Raw genomic sequence first — 26,441 nt, forward strand, 5'->3', positions numbered from 1 at the left:
AATAGCCCCTGGAGGAGGTGGAGGAGGGGGCTATTTAAAGGGCCTGGGAGGAGCAGAGCCGGGAGGGAGTGAGCACCGATCATGGCCACTACAGAGCTGAGCTGCCAGGTGTCCGAGGAGGACCGCGAGCGCCGAGAAGCCTTCTGGGCTGAATGGAAGGATCTGACGCTGTCCACACGGCCTGAGGAGGGGTGAGTGCCAGCCGGCTGGGAGTCCCTCTCCCCCAGAACACCCCTCCTGAGCCTCAGGAGGCCAGAACACAAAGCCCTGCAGAAGTTTCTGGGGGTAGGGACAAGGAGAGGGTACCCCTTCTGTACCCCAGGTCCTGGAAGTCCCAGGGAGCCCCCTGCCCAGCTCATTAGTAGAGGGTAGCAGATTTCAGGAGCTCAGTGTCCCCTCCCGTCTCCTCCCCAGTTGCTCTCTGCACGAGGAGGATTCTCAGCGGCATGAGACCTACCACCGGCAGGGCCAGTGCCAGGCGCTGGTGCAGCGTTCCCCCTGGTTGGTGATGCGTATGGGCATCCTCGGCCGCGGGCTGCAGGAGTACCTGCTGCCCTACCAGCGGGTGCTGCCACTGCCCATCTTCACCCCCACCAAGATGGGAGCCGCCAAGGAGGAGCGCGAGGACACCCCCATCCAGCTGCGGGAGCTGCTGGCCCTGGAGACGGCCCTGGGTGGCCAGTGTATGGAGCGCCAGGATGTGGCCGAGATCACCAAGCAGCTGCCCCCTGTGGTGCCTGTCAGCAAGCCCGGTGCCCCTCGTCGCTCCCTGTCCCGCTCCATGTCCCAGGAAGCACAGAGAGGCTGAGAGGGACGGTGACCTGGGCTCCACTGCGCCCGCCGCGGGCTGGGCCCTTCCTGGCTAGGACCATGGAGGGGAGCTGCTGGCCATGGATGCTTTGTAGTTTGCCCAGAGTTGGGGGCTAGGGGAGGAGGGAGCCAGAGGCCAGGATGCCTGGGTCCCCTGAGTTCCCAAAGGGAGGGGAGCAAAGACAGTGGCCACGAAGGGTAGGGAGCTGGGGGCCAGCACAGCCAAGTGCCCGCCAGCCCTAGGAGAAGGGACAGAAGATGCCGGGGAGGACAAGTGGTCCCTGAGGGGAGTGACCCTGGTCCGGGCCCCGGCTTCAGAGAAGATGAGGATGAGTGTAAGGGGATCTGGAATGCTCTAGGAAGAATTGGAGGAGACGGGAGTGAGGGGGACGTGAAGAGGGCAGAGGGGAGAGTGGAGCCCCCAGCATCCTCTGTTAGCGCTGCAATAAACGCTCAATTGTGTTCCAGACTTTCTGTCTCTTTCCTTATGGGGGCCAACCCCACCGTGTCCGGCCCTCGGTGCTCACTTCTGGGAATAGGCCTTGCATCTGAGCTAAATATGGCAGAGCCGGTGGGTACACTCCATGCTAGGTGGTGGGGGCAGGGGAGACAGGGACGGAGCTGTAAACAGGGTGGCTGGCTCTCCAGTCCCCTTTCCGTGCCCTGGCACTGGGCAGTCCCCGGCGGGCCAGCTGGCACCCAGGGTTTGTTTAAATGATCTCATGGAGTATTGGGAGGGGGCTGGCAGCAGGACTGTCCTTGGCTGTACCTAAGGGTGTGAGCGGGGTCACTGGCCCCAAGGCTGACCTGAGTTCTGAATCCAGACAGAATCAATCCTTGGCTGGGGTCAGGCACTTGACCCACACCACCCAGGGAGCCCAGGGTGGGTTGTGGGAAGCAGAGGGTCAGGTGCTTGTCTGTGACGCCTGTCTCAACCTGGTTGCCTGGTCCAACAAGGAGACATGTTCTCCTTAGGACAAGGTGGGGGCCAGGAAGCCAGGAAGGGCACAGAGGAGGCTAGGGCCCCCTCTGGTCAGGGTCTGAGGGACAGGGACTGGCCCAGAGGGATCCAACTCCAGGGAGACCAGAGATGGGCCCATGGAATCCACTTCCCATTTAGGGGAACAGGAGGGGAGACGCTGGCATCTTGACCTGGAGTGCCAAGCAGGACCTGCAGGCTGGGCCTGGCACGCTCACCCAAGAGAGGGGAATGTAGTGTGGGCTGGGGGAGGAGAGGGGTCAGAAACCCCAGATTGGTGAAACCCCAATTCCCTTGGCGCTGAAGAAGGCCCAGCCCGCGCCTCGGGGGGCCGGGGCAGCCGGGAGAAGGCTTCAGCCCTCCAGCCCTCACCACAGCCCGCGGCCCCCACCCGGCCATGGCCAGAACGTCCGGAGCCTTCTGCTCAGAACCCCCAGATAGGCGGCTCTCGGAGCCCGCGGGGCCCGCGGGGAGGCCCTGCTGCTGGGCTGGCTAAGTGCATTAGCCCCGCTCGCGTCCCCTATCGCTGCTGCCATCGGCCGGGCGGGGCCGAGCTCTGCCGCGGGGGCCCCGGGCGACCGCCGCGGAGGCCGGAACGGACTGTCCTTTCCGGGGTGGGGGTGGGGGGTGCTGGGGGCCGGGGGTTGATAGGAAAGGACGGAAAAGGGCTGGAGGAGGGGCGGGGGGGCAGCTGGGGTGACCTGACCAAGGGAAGGGGGGATGTTGGACGGGGTGTCTGGGAGGAGGAGAGCCGGATGGGCTGGGCCCGGGGTCGGGGATGGGGCGCTGGCCGAGCGCTGACTGGACCCCTGGCCAGAGAACAGGGATGGCTGGGGCGCCGGGAGGCTGGAGGAGAGCGACGGGAAGGGCCGGGGACTGGGGGGCAAGCATCGGAGGGCCGCGGGGGCAGGAAGCTGGCTTGGACCAGGCAGGGTGAGGCAAAGGATGGAGGGCTGCTGGAGCAGCTGCGGGGGGGCTGCGGAGGGCTGGGGGGAGGGTGGCAGGCGTGCCCGGGCCGCCCGCACGCGCCCCGAGTGCCTGCCGCTCGGACACTAAGGGAGATGGATGGCGTGGGGCGCACAGAGCGCGGAGCCCCGGGCGGCCCCAGGCGCGGCCGCCGCCCCCGCAGCGGAGGGGCGGGCGGGGGACCCGCGGCACATAAAGGGGCGGCGAGGCGCGGGGACAGCGCGGGCGGCGGCGGCATGAGCGCGGCAGCCCCGAGTCCCGCTTCGGGCGCGGCCCCCGACGCGGCCCCCGACGCGGCCCCCGACGCGGCCCGGGGCCGGGAGGCTGTCGCCTCCGCCTACCAGCGCTTCGAGCCGCGCGCCTACCTCCGCAACAACTACGCGCCCCCCCGGGGGGACCTGAGCAGCCCCGACGGCGTCGGGCCCTGGAAGCTGCGCTGCTTGGCGCAGACCTTCGCTACCGGTGAGCGCGGGGAAACGGGCGGGAGGACGAGAAGCCATCGGGGAGCTAAGCGGGCACGCGAGACCCCGATGGGGACCTGGGGACCGAGCAGCAGAGAGGGGTAGCGAGGAGGTGAAAACAGGAGAGGAGAAGCGCTGTCCCTTAGGTGCAGGGCGGAGGGGAGGCACCCGCGGGGAGGGCGTGGGGAAGTGAAGTGGGGAGTGCGGGAAGGAGACCCGGGTGAAGGGAGACCCGGGCAGCCCCACCTACGCCGCACCTACCGGCAGGAATGGCCCCGCAGGTGTGGCCCGTGAATCTCAGAGGGGTTAAGTCCCTCTCCCAAGGCCGGTCAGTGCACGGTCGAGCCAGGACTCTGACCCAGGTTGGCTGAGGCTTTCTCCAGTGGAGTCACACATACCCAGGAAGAAGGGAGAGAGGCTGCCAGAAGCAGGTAAGGGAGGGAGTGATGGACAGGGCTGGCACCAGGGCCTTCCTCTTCTCCCCGCCCCCCCAGGTGAGGTGTCTGGACGCACCCTCATCGACATTGGTTCAGGCCCCACCATATACCAGCTGCTCAGCGCCTGCACTCACTTTGAGGACATCACCATGACAGATTTTCTGGAGGTGAACCGCCAGGAGCTGGGGCTCTGGCTGCGGGAGGAACCCGGGGCCTTTGACTGGAGCATGTACAGCCAGCACGTCTGCCTCATCGAGGGCAAGGGGTAAGGGGGCTTCCCATGGAGTGGCGGGGGGTGGGGGGGCGGGCAACAGAGAACTAAGCGTGGAGTGACCCTGAGCCCCGGTCCTGCCCCTGCACAGTGAGTCCTGGCGGGAGAAGGAGCGCCAGCTGCGAGCCAGGGTGAAGCGGGTCTTGCACATCGATGTGCACCAGCCCCAGCCCCTGGGTGCTGGGAACCTGGCACCCCTGCCTGCCGATGCCCTGGTCTCTGCCTTCTGCCTGGAGGCTGTAAGCCCAGACCTTCCCAGCTTCCAGAGGGCCCTGGACCACATCACCACCCTGCTGAGACCTGGGGGCCACCTCCTCCTCATCGGGGCCCTGGAGGAGTCATGGTACCTGGCTGGGGAGGCCAGGCTGGTAGTGGTACCCGTGTGTAAGGAGGAGGTGATGGAGGCCTTGGTTCGTAGTGGCTACGAGGTGCGGGACCTGCGCACTTACATCATGCCTGCCTGCCTTCAGACAGGTGTAGACGACGTCAAGGGCATCTTCTTCGCCTGGGCCCAGAAGAAGGAGGGGGTGTGATGGCCCAGGGCACCCATTGCCGACAGCTAACATACACACAGATTCCCTGTTATGAGAGGTGGCACCTAATAAATAAGTTCCTCTTGCTGGGCGTCAGCTTTGTCTGTGGCTTTCCTGGGAAACAAGGGCCCAGAGCTCTGTTTGGGTTGTGGGGGTGTGGAAGCCACCAACCCTAGCCTTTTTTTTTTTTTTTCCCAGAAGCTTCCATGAAGGCAGGTTTCTTTACCACTCGTTTCCCAAACTAAATAAAGTCAAGGCTAGAGGGAGCTCATTCAGCATCTGCTATGTGCCAGGCCTGCTGGGTCCTCACACTCAGCAGGTCCTGTTGTCCTATTTGCAGGTGAAGCTAAGAAAGGTTAAGTAATAGTAGGAGAGCCTACTTTAGACCAGAAGCGGAGGAGAGGATAATCGGGAGACTGGAGTAGACAGTGCAGGGAGAAGGGGTTACAATCCAGGCACCAGTTCCCTCCCCCAGAGACCCCTCATTGGCCCCCCACAGCTGGACTGGAGCTCCACCCAGCTCTGCACCTGCTCCCTGCCATCCTCACCCCCACCTGCCTACTGCCCCCAGCCAGCTGTCTCCTTCCCTCCAGCCCACACCATTCACACAAACAAGCTGAACAAGGGTAGGTGAGGCTCAGAATTGGTTTATTAAGAATGTCCCTTGCTACCCTCCTACCTTAAAATAGTTCTCAATATCAAAAGAAACACAGGCCACCCAAGTCTGAGGTTGAAGTCCTAGCATAGCACTCCTACTCCCCAGGGAGGGACAAGGGCGCAGGGAAAGAACAAGAACCCAGGCTCCGATCACAGAGAGTGCCTTTGAATGGAAAGTTTCTGGAGCTCCACATCCTATCCTTGTGGAACAGGAATGTGCTGGGGCTGCTGGCGACTTGCAGGGGTCACCTTTACCAGGGTGCAGATACAGCGCGGCCCCCACGTGCTCTGGGAAGGCAGGAAACCAGAACCAGCCACAGGCTTTCTCCTCTACTCACTCACATTGTCCCCCACCCCTAGGGTCCAGACCAGGACAAAGGGGCTTAGCAGGTAGAGCCTAGAGAAGAGGGAGGCCAACCAAGTCTAGGTGAGGAGACAGACAGGAAGGCAGGAGAGGCCCAGGCGATCCCCGTGTCCCTTCCTTCCTCTGCTCTAGAGAGGCTGGTTCCTGAGGGTGGTTTGAGCTGTGTATGGACGCTCTGACATTTAGAGAAGTATTGTAAAGTGGGGGCAATGGACAGGAACACACCCATGCGGCCTGGATCCTCGTACCCCGCTGGCTCAGATATCCTGGCTCTCTGCCCACCTGGGGCCTTGTGCAGAGCTGGTGCTTAACGGATACTTTTTGGTAGTAACCTGATCCTCCATTTCTCTCCAACCTCCCCTCATGATGTGACACTCACACTCACCTTACCCAGTCTATGCATATTGCCCTAACCCACACTTACCCACCTGTCCTGCAACACACACTTTAAAACCACTCACACCCACCCCACTCTCCCCACATGCTCACATACATTGTCCCCCCCAGCATCTCATACATGCAGGCCCACACCCACCACCCTGTCACCTATGCACTGTCTAGCTCACACTTCCTTCCACACTCATGGGCAAGGTCTTAACCAGAACCGCAGCAGAGGAGCCAGAGGGATTCCCGTCCTGGGCTCTCTGGGGTTCTGGCCCCAGAGAGGGAATGCCATGAGGCCTCCAGGGATTCTGGCTGAGGCAACCCCCAACCCTAGCAGCTGGGTCCCTCAAGATCCCACTGGGAGGAGACCTGCCTTGGGACCTGGGCTGCCAAAGAGCAAGAGTCTAGTGCCACCTAGTGGTGCCATGGAGGAGGGCAAGGGGTAACAGAAGGGGACCCCACTGTGTCCCCAAAAGCCTGTATACCTGGTCTCCCAGCTATACAGACAGCTGTAGGAACCACCTTGGCATTGAGGGGACGTGGGGAAGGGGCTAATGGAGAGGCAGAGGCAGCTCTCCTCTTGGTGGAGCTAAGAACACAGTTCTACTCCAGTTCTGCTCCAGGAACCAGAGGGGCTGTCCATCCTCCAACTCCAGATGCTGAGAAAGCCAAGTCTGAACAGACTCCAAGGCTTGTGAGGGCCAGGTGGGGGCAAGCAAGAGGATGGGCGGTGACATGATTCTGGGCCCATACCCTTTATGTCCAAGTTCAAGATGCTAAAAGGAAGAAAATCATCTCAAGGATCATGGGGAGGAGGGGAACCAGCTGGGAGAGGGCAGGATCCCCAGTGGGGCAGACCCACCCCCAGGCCCTTCAATCCAGCTTGAACTTGGCCTCTGATTCCTTCAGCAGATACAGGCTGTCATCTTCCAGGAAGCTGTGGGCAGAGGGAGGAGCCCACTGAGGTATGGCTCTGAAAGCACCCCGTGGGGGCAAGTGTAGGCAAGCTAGCAGGGGGTGAACCAAGCTAGCAGGGGGTGAGCCGCACAGAGGCCTTGGTTTCCTCAAGGAGCAGGTGAGGATGGACACAAAGAAGGTGCACAAGGGACAGGGAGTAGCACCCACCTGAAGAAGAGGACGTGGACCGGGATGGTGCTGATGTGCCAGATGGCATGGGCATCCAGGACCCAGAAGAAAGGTGGGAAGTCGAGCAGCTCAAGCAGGGACAGCCCCTGTAGCAGCAGGACCACTACCATGCACTTGCGCACATGAGGCAGCCGCCGCAGGTTTCGCAGGCACCAGGCCAGCCACCACACCACGTTCACCAGGCCTGGGTGGGGGTAGGGGTGGGGGTGGGGAGAGGCTCACTCCTGGGACCTCGTCCCCCGCCACTCCCCCCAAGCCTCCCCTATCCTCATGCTCTTTGACCCCACGACCATCTTCAGACTCTCCTCCCAGCCTCCCCTCTCCCACCCCAAGGGCCTCTCTAGAACCTTCTCCAGGAATACCATCAAATCCCTACCTCCACCCCAGGCCAGCAGTTCTACACATGGTCCAGGTCCCTCCCCTTCCCCGCATCCCCGCCCTGGTCCTCAGTTCCCCCCTCATGCCTCACCAATAGCCACATTGGCTGCCAGGTTGTAGCCATAGTCGAAATGGACGAGGCTCAGGTAGGAGACATGCGCAGTCAGCATTAGCAGCAGGAGGGCCCGGAAGGCACTGGCCACAGCCGGGTGCTGCAGCCCCACGGTCCTGCCTCGCCAACCAGAGCCGCTCAGATGGAGGGTGGCCCATGCCCAGAACAGCATTCCCTAAGTATCCCTTCATCCTGACGTCAGTATGTGGGGGCCACTGCCCTCCTCCCCTACCCAAACTGGCCAGCCAAGCAGGCCTCCAATCCCCCCAGGGGCCTGGGACCAAGTGCTGCTGCTCCTTGGAACGAGCCAGGGCCCCCTAGCTCTACCCCAAAGTCCCCATCCAGAACAGCCCAGAGGGTGTGTGTGTGTGTGCCTGTGTGCGGTGCAAGGCCCCAGGGACAACACCCCCAGGGGTGGGCGAGGTGATCATTTCTGCCCCCAGTGCCTGATTTTGCCCCTGCAGGACCAAAATGGGCTCACCTGACACAGCACAGATAGATTGAGTGTAGGATGACGGTGGAGGCACAGAAGTAATCCATTTTCTGAGGACAGGGAGAGCTGGATGAGGGGCCAGTGTGAAGGGAGGGGGAAGGGGACAGAATTTTGTGTGGGCAGGGTGCTGAGACGACCCTGGGATGGGGCCAGGAGGGGCGTTGGAGGCACAGCTATACTGTGACATGGGAGTCCCCGGGCTACGGGCGGCAGAGTGGAGGTGGGAGTAGGGGTGTCTAGGTCTCTTGCTCCTTGTGCCTATTGCTGTTTCACTCCTGAATTTAACAATCTGACTCTTGTATTTACATCATACAACTTTTTTTTTTTTTTTTTTTTTCACATCATACAACTTTTTAAAATGTATTCAGCAGCGAGGTGTTGGAGGCATGGTGGAGGTGCCTGCTAGGACACTAGGGCTCCAGGATGCACGAGTGCCGCAGGACTCAGAGCACAGCCTCGAGTCCACAGCTGTGGGCCCAAGTCCAGGCATCGCCCTTACTGGCCGGGTGACCCGGGCAAGCGATTTTGCCATTCCAAGGTTCAGCTGTCTCATCGGTTAAGAGCCAATAATCACATCTACCTCATAAGGGTCAGGTGGGGCTCAAGTGCACGAATAGGTTAAAGATGCTTAGCACAGAGCAAGTGCTGGGTAAATGGAGTCCCTAGGAAACCCTAGAGGGGCCCCCACCCTTTCTGGGCTCCTCTGGGACTGTCCCAAACAGGAGATGGAGTCAGAGGGCCGCTCACCTCTGTGAGGTCGGTGTCCTTGGTGTGGAAGACTGTGGACCAGAACCAAGCATTGAGGGAAACCTGTAGGGAGGGGCTGGTAAGCATAGGGTCCCGAGGTGGGGAGGTGGGGAAGAGCCCTAGAGCTCTCAGAGGAGTCTCACTTTGGGGAAGGGGCTCTTTGGAGCAGTGAAACACTTTTACCTTTGGCCCTGGAGCCCGCAGAACAAACCCATGCCCCCAGCTTCCCCGAAACCCTGAGCCCCCCAGGCCACGGGGGCTGCAGCCTCCACAGGTTCCGGCCTGGCCTGGGAACCAGTTCCGGCAGAGCCAAGTTCCCTGCTTACTCAATCTCTAAGACAACAGCCCCCAGGGGGCCTCGCCTCCTCCCCCAACTGGCAGGTGATGACAGCCCCACCCGGGCCAGGGGAGCTGGTGACCTCAGCCTCTGGGGGCGGGAATGAAGTGGGTGGAGTGGAGGGGCTCGAGCCAGCTTGGGGTGTGTCCCAAGCAAAGCAAGCGAGGGAGATCTCGAGCAGATCCCATTGGGGCCAAGTCTCTAAGGAGAAGCCTGGCCAACTGAGCCCAGCTTCCTCCTGGGTGGGCCGGCCCAACCCGCCAGACCAGTGTCTGCTGCTCCAGAGCTCTGGGAGGAGCAGAAGGCAGAAGGGGCTGTGGCGGGTCAGGGCCCAGGAGCATGTTTGAGGCCTTTTCTCTGGAAATTAACTGCAAAGGGACAGTACAAAACATCTTGTAAATGAATTCTAGATCTTGTGGGAGTTGGTGCTGTGTTCATGGCAGAGGCCCAGATCACTGAAAGATGGTGGGCAAAAAAAAATAAATAAATAAAAATAAAAAAAAGAAAGATGGTGGGCAAGGGTGGAGGTTCCTTCACTGGGCTGGAAAACCAGTGACAACCAGTCAAAGGAAAAAACAGGCAGCCAGAGGTCTGGCCTGGAATGCACTGGAGATAGGGAGGGCTGCTCTAGGGAGGGTGGGGGGAACAAGTCAGCCTGGGATGGGTCAAGGCCAGGAGCTGCTCGTTTGGGTCCAGGACAGCAGGAAACCTGGCCAGGCACGGGCCAGAGGAAGCAGGGAAGAAGCCTCTCCATCCAGTACTGCAGCAGGAAGGCCAGACAGCAGGATGGGTTCCTCATTGCAGGCCCCAAAGGGCTTATGAGAGAATGGGAAAAGCAAAGGTGTGTAGACAGGCAAGGCTCTGTGCAAAGGCAGTCAGCATTAGAAGTCTCTGGAGGCTCAGGTGGCCCCATGCAAGCCTGTCTGGCCTGGGTCCTAGGCTGCATCTCTTGGCTTTGCTCCTCTGGACAAAGACCCTGCCCTGTGGGTCTTTGCCTCCTCCTGTTACCTTTTTTTTTCCCCTTGTGACTAATCGACTAATCAATCAGGGGCTAGCCTAAGTGATCCTTCCTCCCTTTCCAACCCTGACATCAGACGATTATTCTAGGTCAGGCTACTTGCTCTCTTGAAGACGGCCATCCAGTCCTGTCCCAGGCGCTGCCCCTTTCTCAAAGATGGCCTAGGGGGCTTGGTCTGGAGGCTGGAAGATGGGTGGCTTCTCAGACATTGCTCCCATATAAAGCCTGTGATGCTCTGGGTCAGCATGGGGAGCAGAGCAGACTCAGGGTTGGAGGCAGGGCCCAGGAGGCCAGGAATAGGGACACCCTCGGGGAAGAGAGTGGCCCTGGAGCCAGCATGAGAGGGAGTTGGAGGGGAAGGCAGCAGGGACTGGCAGCCAACCAGGCCTCCTTGTCACCCACAGCAGGAAGGGAGAGGTGACAAGAGACCTGAGCTAAGTGGTGGCTCTGGCCCTGAAAGCAGGGGTGGGAAGAAGCATGGGACCAGGGCTCAGCTCTAGGGGGCAGAGTGGGAGCTGCGGGGTCCTCTGTTCAATGGCCTCCCTGAGGTACCTTCCACTTACAGTGACCCACCTGCAGCCTGGACTCTGCACCCCTAAAAAGCCCCCTCTACCCCAGGCAGTGTCCCATTATGAGGGACTCCTCTTCTGACCCTCTCTGCAGACTTGGAAGACAGTGTCATTAAGTATGCACGCCCTAGGGTTAGATTGCCAGGGTTCAAACTCAGCTCTGCATTTCCTGTGTGTCCTTGGGCAAGTTATTTAGCCTTGCTGCGCCTCAGTTTTCTCATCTGTGAAATAGAAATAATCATAGTACTCACAAAGATTTAACAAGCAATACAAGTGCAGTGTGTAGCACAGCGCCCAGGACAGGGCAAAACATTAGGTGCTGTTTCTTCCCAATTTGTTGACCAGAATGGGACCCTCACATCTCTCCACAGACCCAAGGCCAAAGAGGCCAAGTGTGCCTCCCACTGTCTCCAAAGGCCAAGGAAGTCCAGGCAGAGAAGAGGTAGTCTCCCCACCGCTGCCCAGGCCCACCCCACTGTTCATGCTGGGGGCAGAACTTCCACAGCCTTCATAAGAAGATGGACCCTGGGTTCAAGTTCTTAGTCCCTAAATAGCTGTGTGATCTTAAACCAAAAGAAATCTCTGAGTCTCAGCTGTCTCGTCTACCAAATTGAGTTAAGAATAATACCCACTGCATCAGAGGGTCCTAAGATGAGGTCTGCAGAATGCCTAGCAAAAAGAAGCCACTCAGTAAATGGTTGCTGCTACGGCCGCCTGGCACACAGTAGGTATCCCACAAATGCCAGTTTTTCCCCAGGATTCACTGGAGAGATACTATTTCTCTTCCCCGGGAGTTTGTAATCAAGACTCAAGCAAAGGGGACACACAGAAGTGGAAGGAAGGGAAAGGTTCCCAGACACAAGAGTATGGCTGCTCCGGGACTCTTCAGCCAAGCTTGAGTAGAATGGGGGGGCCAATGGTAACTGGCCAATCAGGCAGGCCAGGAGGGCGCTGGGCTTTGTGTAAACACAGAGGAAGGGGGAAGGCCAGGGGCAGGATGCCAACAAGGGTGGAAACGGAGGGGGACGGGGGAAGGCTGGGTGAGGGAGAGCAGGAGGCTGTTTCAGTCTGTTGGAAAATAAGAAAATTGAGACAAAAATATCACAGCCGTGAAACTGGTTGGATGCCAAATGAGCCAGATCTGTCAGGAATTCGACCCCAGTGCTAAGCCCCAGTGCTCGGGGCTGTCATTGACACCGTGGTGGTGGGGACATGTGGGGCTTTAAATAGCTCAGTGTCTCAGAAGTGGGGGAGGCAGAATGTTAAATATGACGCCTGCTGCCATCCTGCCCGCCCCCCCCCCCCCCCCCGGGCCACAGTGTCTTACCCCCTGCCTTGGGCAGGGCAACCCTGCCCCACTTCACTCCTGAGACAGAAGAGGGGAAGAGGCAGATGGACATGGGAGGAAGATGGCTTTTTCTACCATCCAAAAGGATCCCTTGATTTCCTGCCATTGTCTGTTCCACTGGCTCTCGTCTGACCAGCGGGAAGTCCTTTCTGAAGTCTCACCATCATTCTGCTGCAGGCTTGGCCTGTCTCTTCTCGTGGTTTCCACAGCAGTGGTAGAGCACAATCAGTCCCCACCTCCATCAATCATCCTGTGGGGACAGTCTGGGCTTTCCTGGCACCCTCACTCTCTCACCTCTACTTCTGAGGACCTTTCCTTACTGGATGAAGGGGCAGGGAACTGGTTTGGCCTCCTGGCTTTGCAGAGGGCAGGGGCCCCCATGTGCCAGAAGTCAAAGGTCTATGGTGTGCAGAGCTTTGGCAGGCTCCCCCAAAGCCTGGCAGATGCCCAGCCCAGGTCCAAATGTCAAGGCGGAGGCTGCCTTCTTGTGCCAAAGCTTCATTAGCCTTGCTGGGGCAGGGTCTCTTTGTTTCCCAGGGGAAAAGACTGAGCCAACCCTCTCAAGACTTAGCCTGGAAAATGCCTTCCTAACCTATCCCAACAGAAATCAGGAGCCCCACTGGCTCCAGAAGACCCAGCCCAATACAAAGTCCACTGCCACACCCTTCATTCAGCTCAGGAGCCCTCCCTCCTGCAAACACAGGCACACAGGACTAAAGATCAAGTATAAAATCCAAACTGGTCATGAAACAAAGTGTGGGCACCAAGACTCTCTCCCTCCAGGACTTTGTGCCAGCATGAGAGGATTCCGTGTTCCCAAACCCCATATCCCATAGGATGTCCTAAGACACAGCCTCCAGGTATCCACCTTCTCTCAATCAAACATCTCCTGCTCTGTCCCAAAGGGTCCTCAGTAGACTAGATTGCAGGGTACTGGGAGGCCCGACCCTCACAAAGAAGGAAGCTGAGTGGCCGACCAGTGAGACGAAAGACCCAAGAATCAGGGAGATCAAGACGAGAGCTGTGGCATGATAACTGGCAAAGGCTGGGACCCCCTGGGGTCCCCTCAGACCCATGGGTCTGTCCAAGGAGGCGCTAAGCTTTGTTCAGGCAGTTTAGACAGGGGCTGCCCAGTGCTCGCTAGCAGGGGTGGGGGCAGGGGGTGAAGGCCATGGGCCCAGAAAGCAGTGATCCTGGAAGAACCCCCAAGGGAAAGGGGACAGGTGTACCCTCCTCAATTTCTCTGCTTTCTTGGCCAAGACTAAATATCGCATCCATGCTTAGGACAGGGTATGCAGATGCCAGGCCCCCGCCTACACAAGAGCACCTGCCCCTCAGCACTCAGGGCCCTCTCTGTGCTATCTTACCTCCTTCTACTCCTCTTCACTCAGCCACATTGTGGCCAGGCTGACCTATCCAAGGCTGTCCATGTAGGTCCCATATCCTCCACCTTCCACCCCTTTGCTCCTGCTGTGCTACCAGCCGGAAATGCAGAAATCCGATCTCTTCTCCCCTCATCTGTATTGCATCTAAACCTTATGAGGCCTGCAAGTCCCTGATGGAGTCTCTCCCCGTCTCTGGGCTTCCCCAGCAGACTTCTCCACTAGAGGACATGGTCTCCCCTCCCAAACCTGCTACTCCCAGGGCTCTGCCTACTCTGCCTCCCAGACCAGCTGGACCCACCCCTCCCCCTAGACTTAGCTCCTTGGGGCCAGGACCTCAGTTTCCACAAGGACTAACCTCTGTCTCTCCCCACAGCATATGCTCAACAGACGTTTATCAGTATACGGAGACAGCCCAGAGGAGGAGCCAAGTGCTCTTACAGCCCTGGAGTCAGTCCTGGATGCCAACCTGTCTCCACCAGTCACTGACTTGTGAGCTGTTGACTTTGGACAAGGCTTTCCGTCTCTGAGCCTTGCTTAGAGTTCACAGTGGTATAATGAGGATTGAATGAGAAAATACATGTAAGGTGGGATCCCTGGGTGGCACAGCGGTTTGGCGCCTGCCTTTGGCCCAGGGCGCGATCCTGGAGACCCGGGATCGAATCCCACGTCAGGCTCCCGGTGCATGGAGCCTGCTTCTCCCTCTGCCTGTGTCTCTGCCTCTCTCTCTGTGACTATCATAAATAAATAAAAATTAAAAAAAAAATACATGTAAGGTACTTAGGACATGCCTATTATGTAATTCCTAACACTTATTATTAATATTTGTTAAATAGAAAAAAATTAGAATCAACATTTTCCAGAGGCTGAATGGCCTCCCCCACTGCCCTCCTGATGATGCCCATCTCTTAAGTCTGAGGCTCGGCCTGGACTTCTCAGCAGCCCCCCTATTACCAGTTTTCCTAAGGTCCTCAGAAACTGGTGTAGCCAGACCCTGGGGTGTCCTTCAGTTCTCTTGACTGTCCAGCAGAGTTCCAGAGAACAGCTTCCACACTCCTCCCTGTTCCTGTCCCAGGGCTCCCCAAGTACACAATATCCTAGTTTTCCACTGAGCCCTCCAGCCACTCCTGTGTCTGCTGCTGGCTCATTCTCCTCTATCTAACCTTCATGTTTTACGGGCCCTTCAGGGCTCCATCCTAGACCCCCTCAGCAACTCCTGGTGATCTCATGCACGTGCACAGCTTCTATCTCTCATGAGTGGGAACACTGGGTTGTCCTGGATTGCTCCTTCCTCACCAAACCTACTGCTGCGGCGTGCCAGCACAGTCAAGGTGGCAAGAATGCAGACTCTGGAGCCAGGCGCTTGGGTTCAAACCCTGGCTCCTAGGACAGGTTTTACTTAACCTTTTCAGTCCTTGGTTTCCATCTATAACCTCGGGATGATAATACTGCTAATCTCATAGCTTGTGATGGGATTAATGAGGTTATAAAATACTTAGAATTGTACCTGACATACAGAAAGAGCTATGCATGTGTTAAAGAAATAAATTTTTAAAAATGTTAATCACCTCAAAACATAGCTCAAACATAGTTTTTAACAACCCCCTTCCCAAGACCCATACTCCCGCCCTGTCTAGCTACTGTGCCCTGTACTAAAACCCACTAGCCCCCTGCATCCACTCCTACTCCTCCAATTTGTCTGCTACACAGTAGCCAGAATGAGTTTTCCAAGCATATCTATTCAGGAAACCTCTTCCCTTTGACCCTCGTTTCTTCCTGACACTTTGAAAATCCAGGTGGAAAGTGTTAATGTGCCCCCAAGCTCTCCAGGGCCTGGCCCCATTCACTGCCCACCTGCGCATCTGTCTCTCACCCACTCCCTGGCTTCCTGTATGGCAGGCTTCCTGGCCTTTCAGGTTCTCACTCTCTCTTTTATTTATCTTTTAAAGATTTATTTATTTATTTATTTATTTATTTATTTATTTATTTATTTGAGAGAGAGAGAGAGAGTGCAAATGAAAGAGCAGGCACAAGCAGGGGGAGCGGCAGGCAGAGGGAAGGGGACAAGCAGGGAGTCGGATGCGGTTCCATCGTGACCTGAGCTAAAGGCAGATGCTCACCTGACTAAGCCACCCAGGAGCCCCTAGTTCTCACTCTCTTCTGTCTGTGCATATTCTGAGTCTCCTGTGTGGATGGCTCCCCCTACTCTCCCTGAACTCATGGAGCTAAGGTTCATTCATCATTCCAATCTTACTTCAGGAGCCCCTAGTTCTCACTCTCTTCTGTCTGTGCGTATTCTGAGTCTCCTGTGTGGATGGCTCCCCCTACTCTCCCTGAACTCATGGAGCTAAGGTTCATTCATCATTCCAATCTTACTTCAAAGGCTCCCTCCTCAGGGAAGCATCCCCGATTGCCTGGCACTGGTCTGGTCTAGTGCCCCATCACACACCCTGCAGCACATCTCTTCCACTGCACTTTTCAAGAGTTGTGCTTTTACATTCAATCGTGTGCTTGTGTGGTTACTACCAGAGGGCAGGAACCTGGTTTTTGGCTTTGGTCCTTGTTAAGTAAGCGCTACACCCAACGTGGGTATTGAATTCATGACCCTGAGATCAAGAGTTGCACGCTCTATGAACTGAGCCAGCCAGGTGCCTCTTGTCTGTTTTTACATCCTTTTGGATCTCCAGCACTCAGCAAAGTGCCTGGCACACTGTAGGTGCTCAATACATGAATTACTGCTTTGGTGGCAGGCAGGTGAGTGAGCACAGACCATTTCCCTAAGGCTTACAGAGGGAGCTCTGGTTGCAACTTCTTACTCTCACACCCTCCCCAAGGTTGTCACAGCTCAGAGCTGTCCCCTGGCCCATGCTTCTCACACAATCTCAGGCCCTCGATACTGGCTCCACTGACCGGTCACACTGTGAAGCTCAGAGCCCTCTCTGGATACCCACATGGAACATTCTTTCAGCTTCTTAGGGATGGTCGAAGACCAGGCTGAGCTCTGCCTGGAGTGCTACAGCTGCCATACCTCCTGGGCTGAGATGGAGGGGGCTTTAAGTCATCCAGAGGGGTCCCTACCAGCATGCTCCCTACCACTCATCTTCCTTCTGTGCTTGTAAATTGCCCTCCTGGGTCTCTTAGTGGCCTCTTCCTCCCTTCCTTCCAAACACCCAGCTTAGGACTCTGCTAGAAAGGTAAGATCTGATTCAGTCCCTTCTCTGTTTTCTCCCTAGGCCTAACCACCCACAGCTGCAGTTTCCAATCTGCAGAACAGAGGGGAAGGTACGTGAAGGGAAGTCCTGTTGGGTGAGAACGGGGATCCAAGAGTCCCTCCTTCCTGGACGAGGGTGTAGAGCAGGAGTGCTGCCGAGTTACCTACCCAGGCAAAGGCCACGCAGGTGGGATACATGGGGGAGGAGGCTGGCACAGAAGTGTGGTAGCGGCAGAGCATCACCAGGCTGGCCAAACCGTTGAGGAACGAGGCCATGGCAGAAGCTGGCTCTTGGAAGAACAGGAACCGGGAGAAAGGCCACTGGAAAGGGAGCACATGGAGAGGGCCTCAGGGGCAGGCAACCCCAGCTACCCCAACCTGCTGCTCCTTGACATGCCACATCAACAGGCCTTCAGCTGGTTGCTTCGCTCTGGACCTTGGCCAAAGCCTCAGGGACAGTCCCTCTTAGGGTCCATGAGCCCTCCTCCAGTCCCTAGCTAAAGGCCCTCCCTCTGTCCTGGCCAGCATTCACAGCACGGTAAGCCTGGTCTCTAGGAAGGCCAGGTAGGCCAGTGTAGATGGCTCATATGGCCTGGTGGAAACAGCATAAACTTGCCACCCAGAAAATAGGTTCTGATATACTCCTCCTCTACTACCCACCCTCTAAGCCTCAGCTTACTCTGACAAACTGGGGAGAATAATTCTTGTCAACCTCAATAGTCTAGAACAAGATCATTCTGGATGAGAAAGCACTAGCAGGGAAGGGGGGGTAACCGGGTGATGGGCATTAAGGAGGGCACGTGATGTGATGAGCACTGGGTCTTACATGCAACTGATGCATAACTGAACTCCACATGTGAAACTCATGATGTGTTATATATTAGCTAATTGAATTTAAATTAAAAAAGAAAAAAAGAAAAAGTACTAGTAAACCATGACTTGGGCAACCTGAGGGTGTATTACTATTTTAATCCAGACCACTACTGAAGAAGCAAAAGAAAGCATGCTGTGGAGGGTCAGGAAATCTATCCTTGTAGCAAGGTGAACATGCCACCACCCTAAGAAGCCCACCACCACTCTCTGAGATCACACAGCTTCCCAGATTTTGTTACTCCAAATCCAGAGCCAGGACACACTGGTTCTGTCTGATTATATGAAAACCGGCAGATTTTGAAAATAGGAACCTGCCCCAAATACGCATCCATTACCCCACAACTCAGACTGCCTGGACAGTGTGGTCTAACCTAAGGGGTATCTTACCACGCTGTCACCATATCCCTACCCTGACCCTCCAACTCACCTTGCCATGGAACTGAGGCACTTTGTGACCTTCCTTGAGGTAGAGGCCAACAGTGACCCACATACACTCATACTTACAGTCGTCCTGACAGGTCCAGCCTGAAACAGAGAAACATGACCTGGTGAACTCCCCATCATGGGAGGCACAGAGAGAGAGCTCAAGTGGGACCCAAACTAAGAGGGTCTGCAGGTTGGAGAGAACCAGAGGAAAGTCTACATTCCCACTTGGATATATGAGAGATGGAAGGACACACACACAAGGGAAAGGTGTTTGTGTATGTGTTTAGGGGATGGGGGTGTACAGTGAGTGAGCAAACAGAGACGTGTCTTCTCTTCTCCTTCCACCCAGATGGGAACTTTGGCATCTGCTGAACTCATCAACGGCTAGGTGGGTTTATGTTTGCTCTTGATGAACTTAGGCTTTGCTCTCACTGGCCAAGGAGGAACTCTTGCCCTCTGACCTCCCCCTCCTGTGAAAATGAAGCCCAAATTCTTCCACTCTAACTTCTGAGGCCCCAAATTGCTTTCCCAACTTTATTTCCCATACTCTTTTTTGTGTGTACCCTGCACCCTGCTCCCTGAGTAAACCAGGCTTACTGTATATGCGCACATCTGCCCAGGGCCTCCATTCTCTTTGTTCCCTCTGGAATGCAAAGGGATAGTCAAGAGAACAAACTTCTAGTCTGACGGGCTAGAACTGGAAACACCACTTTACCACTTTCTGACTGTGTGACTTTGGGCAGGGCACTTAACCTCTCCGAGTTTCCCCACTGTAAAACTGGGTTAAAGGAAACTGCCTGAGAGGGTTGTGAAAATTATCGGACCTGCCGTGACACCTGTTACCCACCAGGTGACCATTAATGGCCACAGGCCCAAATTTAATGTATCCATCCTTAAGTCCTTCTAAGATGATCACTGCCCCCACCTTTTTAAAGCCAGAAACGACTCCTTCCTCCCCCATATGCTCCGGTTGCCTGACCTAAGGGTTCTTTAGGGCTCAAAGCATCCTCTACCTTGCACTGGAGGCTAATGTCCCCGCGAGGAGTGTGACCTCAAATGGCTGGGCACTGATCTGATTTCAGTGTCATTCTAGGGCCAGTACCCAGGGGCATTAAATAAATACCTATTTGACTGAATAAATAAAAAGACTGGCCGATGCCGCTCTAACCACCCTGGGCCTCGGTTCACAGTCATAAGGGACTCCAGGGGAAGCGAAGGTTCAGAGGTTGTTTGGGGGCGCAAGGGGCGGGGCCAAGGCCGAAGGGCGGGGCTTGCCGCGGGGTGGGGCTTACCTGCTAGGCTCATGTAGATTGGCTGGCGGGAGCGGAAGTGCCTCAGAGCGCCCCCCGAGCAGTTCCGCTCCTCGCACCGGTGCACGCAGTCGCGATACACCGGCTCCCGGTCGCCCTGAGAGGCGCTTGCTAGCGCGGCTGCGCCAGCCAGCAACACCAGCCGTGCTGTCCGCCCGGCCATCCCTTCAACCTGGCCCTCCGCCGGCGGAGGAGCTTAGGAGTCTTCACTTCCGGAGTAACCGGAAGTTCCGTGTGTTCTTTAGTCTGATCTCCGGTGACGTCCACCCACTTTAAATTAAAGTGCCCGGATTTCTGTGGGCGCCTGCCCCGCCCCTCGTCTTACCATCATCTCCATATATAGAGGCGACCGGGTTAAGGGAAGGGAGACGCCAGGTGGGTTAAGGAGGAAAATAAACTGGTCTGGTATGAACACGCGCCCTCTTTCTTCTCCATGCTCTCTTTATTTGAAGTACAGGTTCTTTTTCTGTCACCAGACCCCTGGAGATTCGCTTCCTAAGATACCTGGAACTGCCCACTTGTCTCCATCTCCATTGGCACAATCCTGGTTAAAGACATCATCATCTGTCGCCGAGACACTCGCAGTTTATGAGTGTGTGTCTCTGCCCCTACTTTTGTCCCCATCCAGTCCGTTAACATTTAAATTGGACTGTGTCACTTTTCTTCTTAAAAAAAAAAATTTTTTTTAAAGATTTTATTCATGAGAGATACAGAGACAGGCAGAGGGAGAAGCAGGTTCCTCGCAGGGAGCCTGATGTAGGACTCGATCCCAGGACCGAGGATCACACCCTGAGCCACCCAGGTGTCTGTCCCTCTTCTTAAATTCTTTATGGGCTCCCCATTACCTCAGGATAAAATCATAATTCCACAAACTCTGCATGATCTGGCCCCTGCACCAGACCCATGGGGCCATGTTTCTCACCCCTACTGGCTCAGTCTTGTCTGTACAATTCGTACTCTCACACCTGCTTATTCTAGTTTGAATTTAAACTCCATTTCTTTTTTTTTTTTTTAAGATTTTATTTATTTATTCATGAGATACACACACAGAAAGAGAGAGAGAGAGAGGCAGAGACATAGGCAGAGGGAGAAGCAGGCTCCATGCAGGAAGCCCGACGTGGGACTCGATCCCGGGACTCCAGGATCGCGCCCTGAGCTGAAGGCAGGCGCTAAAGCGCTGAGCCACCCAGGGATCCCTTTTTTTTTTCTTTTAGATTTTATTTTTATTTATTCATGAGAGACATACAAAGAGAGGCAGAGACAAAGGCAGAGGTTGAAGCAGGCTCCCTGTGGGGAGCCCAATGAGGACTCGATCCCAGAACCTAGGATCAACCACTGAGCCACCCAGGTGCCCCTAAGAACTCATTTTTCTTTTCTTTTCTTTTCTTTTCTTTTCTTTTCTTTTCTTTTCTTTTCTTTTCTTTTCTTTTCTTTTCTTTTCAATGAATGAACGTTAATCCAACGGAAGGATTTGGGTACTAAATCCAGGGCTGTGGAATCACCAGTGTGATTCAGACCACGCTGAGATGGGAGAGGTGTAATATTTCAAAGAAAATCAAGAGGAGGACCTTTGGTAGTAGGATACTTGCTCTAATATCCACCAGCTCCTCCCTACATCACCACCAGGATACATTCACATACCCATCTCATTGAAGCATTGAAGCCTTGTAGCTGGATGCATAATTAGTGTGTGTAAGATTAATGACAGCTTTTCTCCTCTCCCACTCTCCACCCCGGGTCAACTTTTCCTTTTTATTTCAAGAAGTGGAATGAACAAGAAGTAAAATTGGATTTCATTTACTTACTCATTTAGCAAACATTTCCGGAGTTCTTAGTTCTAGCACCAAGTGAGGCAAGGCAGAACTCCAGGAGTCACCATTCATATTGTATTTTCTGTGAACGGTGCCTCTTCAAGTTAAATATAATATGAATAGTATCCCCTGGAGTTGAGCACCCAGTTGATAATGATTGGGAAGCTGAAAGGAACAAAACAACCACTCAGCTCTCTAGAAGCTGACCAGAAGCAATCTAGTGCTAATACTACTTTGCATCTGATAGATCAGTCCTTTTCTACTACATTATTTCATTTCGTCCTTACTATAATTCTGGGATCATTTTTTTAAATGAGCATCCTCATTTGAAGATGAGGAAATTCAGGGGTGCCTGGCTGGCTCAGTCAGTAGAGCATGCGACTCTTTTTTCCCCCCCAAAGATTCTATTTTTACATAATCTCTACACCCAACATCAGGCTTAAACTCAGCAACTCTGAGATCAAGAGTCTCAGAGTCTCACTTGATCTCGGGGTTGTAAATTTGAGCTCCACATTGGGTGTAGAGATTACGTAAAAATAGAATCTTTGAAAAAAGAAAGATGAAGAAATTTAGAATAAAAGAAAATAAAATAGGATAAAATCCTAACAAAGCAGGATTCTCCCTTTGAGAGAACTCTGAGGTAGAGATAAGGCTCTTCTAAAACCTTTAAGTTTCTGATTTTGGAAGCCTATATTACATCAAACATTAAAAACAAAGGGAAAACATAAAAAACAATTTCATGTAGCCACACATGTGGAGTTATATAATTGGATAATGTAAATAGGAAGAGGGGGTAAGGGAATGAGGAAGGAGAAGAAGGATACTTTGGATTGGGTGGTCAGAGAAGGCCTTTTTGATTTATTTTTTTTTAAGATTTTATTTATTTATTCATGAGACACACACACACACACAGAGAGACAGAGACAGAGACACAGGCAGAGGGAGAAGCAGGCTCCATGCAGGAAGCCTGATGTGGGATTCCTGGTCTCCAGGACCATGCCCTGGGCCGAAGGCAGGCGCTCAACCTCTGAGCCACCCAGGGATCCCAAGAAGGCCTTTTTGAGAATGTGACATTTGAGATGAAACCCTATGTGACCAGAAGGAACCAGTCCTGCTAACACCTGGGGGCAGACTGTTCTAGGCTGAGGGAATAGCCAGTGCAAAGGCCCTAAGGCAAGAACAAGTTTGGCATCTTTGGAAAACAGAAAAGAAGCTCATGTGGCTAGAAGGTTATGAGATTGAAGTGACAGCCAAAGACCAGATTCTGTTGGGTCAGTCAAGAGTCTAGGCAAGGCAGCCATCGCAAGGTGTGTTAGCACTCCAACAAATGAGACTTACGTTTAAAACACTTTGGCTGCCATGGGGAAAAAAGTGGGGGTAAGATTGAGAGAGGGCAAAAGCAACATGCAAGAGATCACAGGCTAGTGCTTTTATTTTATTTTCTTTTTTTTTTTTATTTATTTTTATTTATTATTATTTTTTTTAATGATAGTCACAGAGAGAGAGAGAGGCAGAGACACAGGCAGAGGAAGAAGCAGGCTCCATGCACCGGGAGCCCGACGTGGGATTCGATCCTGGGTCTCCAGGATCGCGCCCTGGGCCAAAGGCAGGCGCCAAACCGCTGCGCCACCCAGGGATCCCTATTTTATTTTCTAAAGATTTATTTATTTATTCATGAGGGACACACAGAGACAGAGAGGCAAAGATACAGGCAGAGGGAGAAGCAGGCTCCATGCAGGGAGCCTGAAGCAGGACTTGAACCCAGCTGAAGGCAGCCGCCCAAGCACGGAGCCACCCAGGCATCCCATAGGCTAGTGCTTTTACCCAGAGAAGACCTGACAGAGGCTTAGACTAGTTGGTGGTGGAGGCAGGAAAAACACAGACGTTTCGAAAGAAGAATCGACAGATCTCAGAGAATGACTTGATGTAAAAGCAAAAAGAAGGGGACGCCTGGGTGGCTCAGCAGTTGAGCGTCTGCCTTTGGCCCAGGGCATAATCCTGGAGTCCCAGGATCGAGTCCCACATCAGGCTCCCTGCATGAAGCCTGCTTCTCTCTCTGCCTATATCTCTGCCTCTCTCTCTGTGTGTCTCTCATGAATAAATAAATAAAATCTAAAAAAAAAAAAAAGAAAAAAAAATAGAAAAAAAAGTTTAAAAAATAAATTAAAAAAAAAAGCAAAAAGAAGAATCATTAACATGGGTTCAGTGAATGAAATCATCTGAAAATGGAACTGTCTTCCCAAATCAGGACCTGGTGACTATCCCAATTTTATGCTTCTGGAAGCTTCCTAACCTCCTCTTCCCCCATTTTTTTTTTTTTAAGATTTTATTTACCCATTCATGAGAGAGAGAGAGAGAGAGAGAGAGAAGCAGAGACACAGGCAGAGGGAGAAGCAGGCTCCATGCAAGGAGCCCAATGTAGGACTCAATCCCGGGACCCCAGGATCACACCCTGGGCCAAAGGCAGGTGCTCAACCGCTGAGCCACCCAGGGATACCCCCCCCCAATTTTTTTTTTAAAGATTTTATTTATTTGTTTGAAAGAGTGAATGCCAGAGAGATCACAGAGGGAGGGGCAGAGTGAGAGGCAGATTTGCCACAAAGCAAAGTACCCTATGTGGGGCTCCAACCCAGACCTTGAGATCCCAGGACCTTGAGATCAAGGCCTGAGTGGAAGGCAGGCGCTTAACCAACTGAACCACTCAAGTGCCCCACTTCTTCCCCAAATTAAAAGTCAGAGGCAAGAGTGTCCTCATTCACACCCCAGTAGTCTGGAGCTCCAATAGCAAGCCAGGGGAGCTTGGAGTCCTGAAGGGCTGAGTAGAGCAGGAAAACTCAGTGTTTGTGAAACAAAAAATCTGGAATCTGGAATCTGGCAGAGGGATGGCTCAATGGGGCTTTCAAGGAATAAGCATGGGGTTGCAGGAGTCACTGCTCCCACACTGAAGTCTAAAACACTGTGACCAGAAATTATTCAGTCCAACTCTCTCATATTTCAGACGTGGAAATGAAGCGTTATTCAAGGCCACACAGCCCAGCTACTCTCTGAGGAAAGATGCCGAGGGTGCATATTAAATAATAGCCAGCACAAACACACAGCACAGGACAGGAACACAAACCATGACAGTCTTGTCTGTGTGGGCCAGGATGGAAGCCACGTGTACCTCCTTCATTAAAGCCAAGGAAGGCTGAAGGCACGAGAATGCTTTTGTCTTGGCAAAGCAGCCTGGAGAGAAAGAAAGGCAAACTCCCCAGGCCTTGTGCCTGCATTCCTGAGATGGGGTGAGAAGGACTGAGGGATGTGATCAGCAGGCCCAGGGTCAGCATGTCTGGTATGTCAGTTTGCTACCTAGGGACTTGGGCTAACCCTAGGCCCAGGGAGCAGCCCCCTGGTGGCTAGGGAGCAAGTGTTCTTGAAAGGCCACCTATAGAAGGGCAGATTTTCTTATCAGAAGCTTCCAAATTCCACTCTCCTGTGGCCCCAGGGAGGCCTTGTGCCTCCTCTTGGGGGACTCCTGCCATGTAACTAATTCACACAGGTGCTTTCCCAGCAACCCATGCCCCAGACTCAAGGCTCTGTGGGGTAGGCCCCAGTTTGTGGCCTGGACCTCGGACTGTGGACCGTCTCCTCCCTTTTTCTGTTTGTTTTCAGTCCTCTGACCCCAGGCTGGCTGGTGAGGTAGGCAGGAGGGAGGAGACTCTGGTGGCAACACACACATACACACACATATACACACATGCATGTGTGTGCTCCTGGGTCCCGCAGTCTCAATGGCTGGTCAATGATTGACCAGCATTTCACAGGCTGCTAGTTTTAGACCCCTGCCTGTTGACCCTTAGAGGTCATCTCCCTAAACCAGAGCCCTGTCCTTCCTGCCTCTTAGGTGCCAGAAGACAGGCCCTGTACCTCTTCTGGGGAAGTCTCGCATCTGCCCTCCGCTACTCTGTTGGCTCTCCTCGGCCCTGCAGTTCTCTCTCTCCTCTGAAGCTGGCTCCCTCTCCCCAGGCCCATTACTGGACCCTTCTGGCACACTCTCAGGCTCCTCAAGCAGCCCCCTCACTACCCCCGCTCCGCAGGCCCCCCCTCAACCTCTGTCCCTTAGACATCCTCTTCCCTTGGCTCCCCACCCCCCCCACCCCCGCTCCAGGCTCTGCGGGAGGGGCAGTGGAGGGGAGAAGCGAATCAGCAGCGCCCACCCCTGCCCCCCTTCCTCTCCTCTTGTCAAACACCAGACAAGGTTTTTTCCCTTTCCTTCCCGGCTCTGAATGGGCTCATTCTCTTTGGAAGACTGGCCCCTCTCGAGCCTCCTCCCCAGGCGTGAGTCCTGACCCTGCTCCTCCCCCATCCCCGCTCCCGTGGGCCCCGCCTTCTCTGGGTAGCCCACTGGTACTGAGCATTGTATCCAGTCTGGGGGCTTTTGTCCTGGGATCTGGGATTCCGAGAGGGTGCGCTTGTTGGCTGGGTGGGAATGAGGGATGGGAGGACATGGGATCTTTGGTGGGGAAGGACTGGTACTTACCGGGATATCTTGGAGAGCCCTTCTCTGGCTCCCCTACGGGGATCCTGGGGGAGGGTGGGTTCCTGGTACCCTTGATTTCCAGCTGTGAAGCAGAACGCATGAAGCTAAAACCCTTCTGGCTCAGTTTCTCTTCATTCCCTTGGAATTCCAGGGTTCCTTTTATGCAAAAAGTGGAAAGATAACATCCACCTTCTCTGACAACCCCAGGACTCAGCGATAATAAGCTTGGCTCTAGGACAGACAGGGGCTCAGAGGACCCTTCTGAGAGGGGTCCAGTAAAGGACATTCCACAGCAGCTTTCCTGGCTGAACAAACCCTCTTAACATCAGGGTAGAGGAGGGGAGGACCTAGGGAAGAAGGAACACATCTCTAACGCTGATCCTAACACCCTGATGGTCTCTCCAAGAGCAAAGCCTCTAGGTCATGATCAGCAAGTGACTCTTGGAGCTAGGTTCAGTGTCTCCTCTCCCTGAGGGCCTAGAGGCACCTCCACTAGGTCCCTAGGTTTGGGTTTGTGATGGGTGAAGGTGATGGATTGGCTTTGGCTAGCTGTTCTTTTCCCTCATTAGCCCTGAGACAGATGCTCCTGGGTTAATTGGTTAACTCATTTGAGCATCTTTTCCTTGACCCTGCCCTCACCCTAATCAACTCCAACCCAAAGGCTAGAGAAAATAGGGGTACTGATGCCCATCCCAAGGAACTGCTCTGGCGTTCCCCCCACCCCACCCCAGCAGTATTTCTTGAACGTTTGTGACTATTATCCAAGGAATAAATCCATTGTATATCATCACCCAGGACACACATACCCTTAACCACACTAACAGGTGATGAGCACTGATCATTTCTATGCCATTCTATTACTTTAAAAAAAAAAAAAAAGATTTGTCTTGATGGTTTAA

The 26,441-nt window shown here is 54.5% G+C and overlaps 3 protein-coding genes across 5 annotated transcripts; 2 read left to right on the forward strand and 1 right to left on the reverse strand.

The window, feature by feature from the left end:
- The first annotated feature begins 30 nt into the window (after positions 1–30).
- Positions 31–1,279, forward strand: TCAP (titin-cap). Its single transcript, XM_077853077.1, has 2 exons — positions 31–191; positions 415–1,279. The coding sequence occupies exons 1-2, from the start codon at positions 82–84 to the stop codon at positions 806–808; spliced, it is 504 nt and encodes a 167-aa protein (XP_077709203.1). The 5' UTR covers positions 31–81; the 3' UTR covers positions 809–1,279.
- Positions 1,280–2,968: 1,689 nt separating this feature from the next.
- PNMT (phenylethanolamine N-methyltransferase) lies at positions 2,969–4,553 on the forward strand. Its single transcript, XM_077853076.1, has 3 exons — positions 2,969–3,217; positions 3,711–3,918; positions 4,016–4,553. The coding sequence occupies exons 1-3, from the start codon at positions 2,992–2,994 to the stop codon at positions 4,455–4,457; spliced, it is 876 nt and encodes a 291-aa protein (XP_077709202.1). The 5' UTR covers positions 2,969–2,991; the 3' UTR covers positions 4,458–4,553.
- A 535-nt stretch (positions 4,554–5,088) lies between these two features.
- PGAP3 (post-GPI attachment to proteins phospholipase 3) lies at positions 5,089–19,459 on the reverse strand. 3 transcript variants are annotated; one of them, XR_013354578.1, is made up of 8 exons: positions 19,195–19,457; positions 17,904–18,001; positions 16,772–16,924; positions 8,739–8,801; positions 7,980–8,057; positions 7,478–7,614; positions 6,988–7,192; positions 5,089–6,799 (listed from the first exon to the last, which is right to left on the reverse strand). XR_013354578.1 is itself a non-coding variant. In XM_077853079.1 (8 exons), exons 1-8 carry the CDS (start codon positions 19,373–19,375, stop codon positions 6,736–6,738), a joined length of 963 nt encoding a protein of 320 aa, XP_077709205.1. In that variant the 5' UTR covers positions 19,376–19,454; the 3' UTR covers positions 5,089–6,735. The 3 variants fall into 3 exon arrangements, 2 of the variants coding, with proteins under 2 accessions (XP_077709205.1, XP_077709206.1); XM_077853079.1 differs by having other exon boundaries at positions 7,980–8,041; positions 19,195–19,454; XM_077853080.1 differs by lacking the exon at positions 16,772–16,924 and having other exon boundaries at positions 7,980–8,041; positions 19,195–19,459.
- Between the last annotated feature and the right edge of the window lie 6,982 nt (positions 19,460–26,441).

This window comes from Canis aureus, chromosome 16, assembly GCF_053574225.1.
Source record: "Canis aureus isolate CA01 chromosome 16, VMU_Caureus_v.1.0, whole genome shotgun sequence".
Taxonomy (NCBI): domain Eukaryota; kingdom Metazoa; phylum Chordata; class Mammalia; order Carnivora; family Canidae; genus Canis; species Canis aureus.

Excerpts from the sequence above, each read along its gene's own strand:
- TCAP (XM_077853077.1), top strand. The coding sequence starts at position 82 with ATGGCCACTACAGAGCTGAGCTGCCAGGTGTCCGAGGAGGACCGCGAG. Across the intron at positions 192-414 it reads TCCACACGGCCTGAGGAGGG|TTGCTCTCTGCACGAGGAGG; the intron begins GTGAGTGCCAGC and ends TCTCCTCCCCAG.
- PNMT (XM_077853076.1), top strand. The coding sequence starts at position 2,992 with ATGAGCGCGGCAGCCCCGAGTCCCGCTTCGGGCGCGGCCCCCGACGCG. Across the intron at positions 3,218-3,710 it reads GGCGCAGACCTTCGCTACCG|GTGAGGTGTCTGGACGCACC; the intron begins GTGAGCGCGGGG and ends CCGCCCCCCCAG. Across the intron at positions 3,919-4,015 it reads TGCCTCATCGAGGGCAAGGG|TGAGTCCTGGCGGGAGAAGG; the intron begins GTAAGGGGGCTT and ends GCCCCTGCACAG.
- PGAP3 (XM_077853079.1), bottom strand. The coding sequence starts at position 19,375 with ATGGCCGGGCGGACAGCACGGCTGGTGTTGCTGGCTGGCGCAGCCGCG. Across the intron at positions 18,002-19,194 it reads AATCTACATGAGCCTAGCAG|GCTGGACCTGTCAGGACGAC; the intron begins GTAAGCCCCACC and ends TCTCTGTTTCAG. Across the intron at positions 7,615-7,979 it reads ATCTATCTGTGCTGTGTCAG|GACCGTGGGGCTGCAGCACC; the intron begins GTGAGCCCATTT and ends TTGGCGAGGCAG.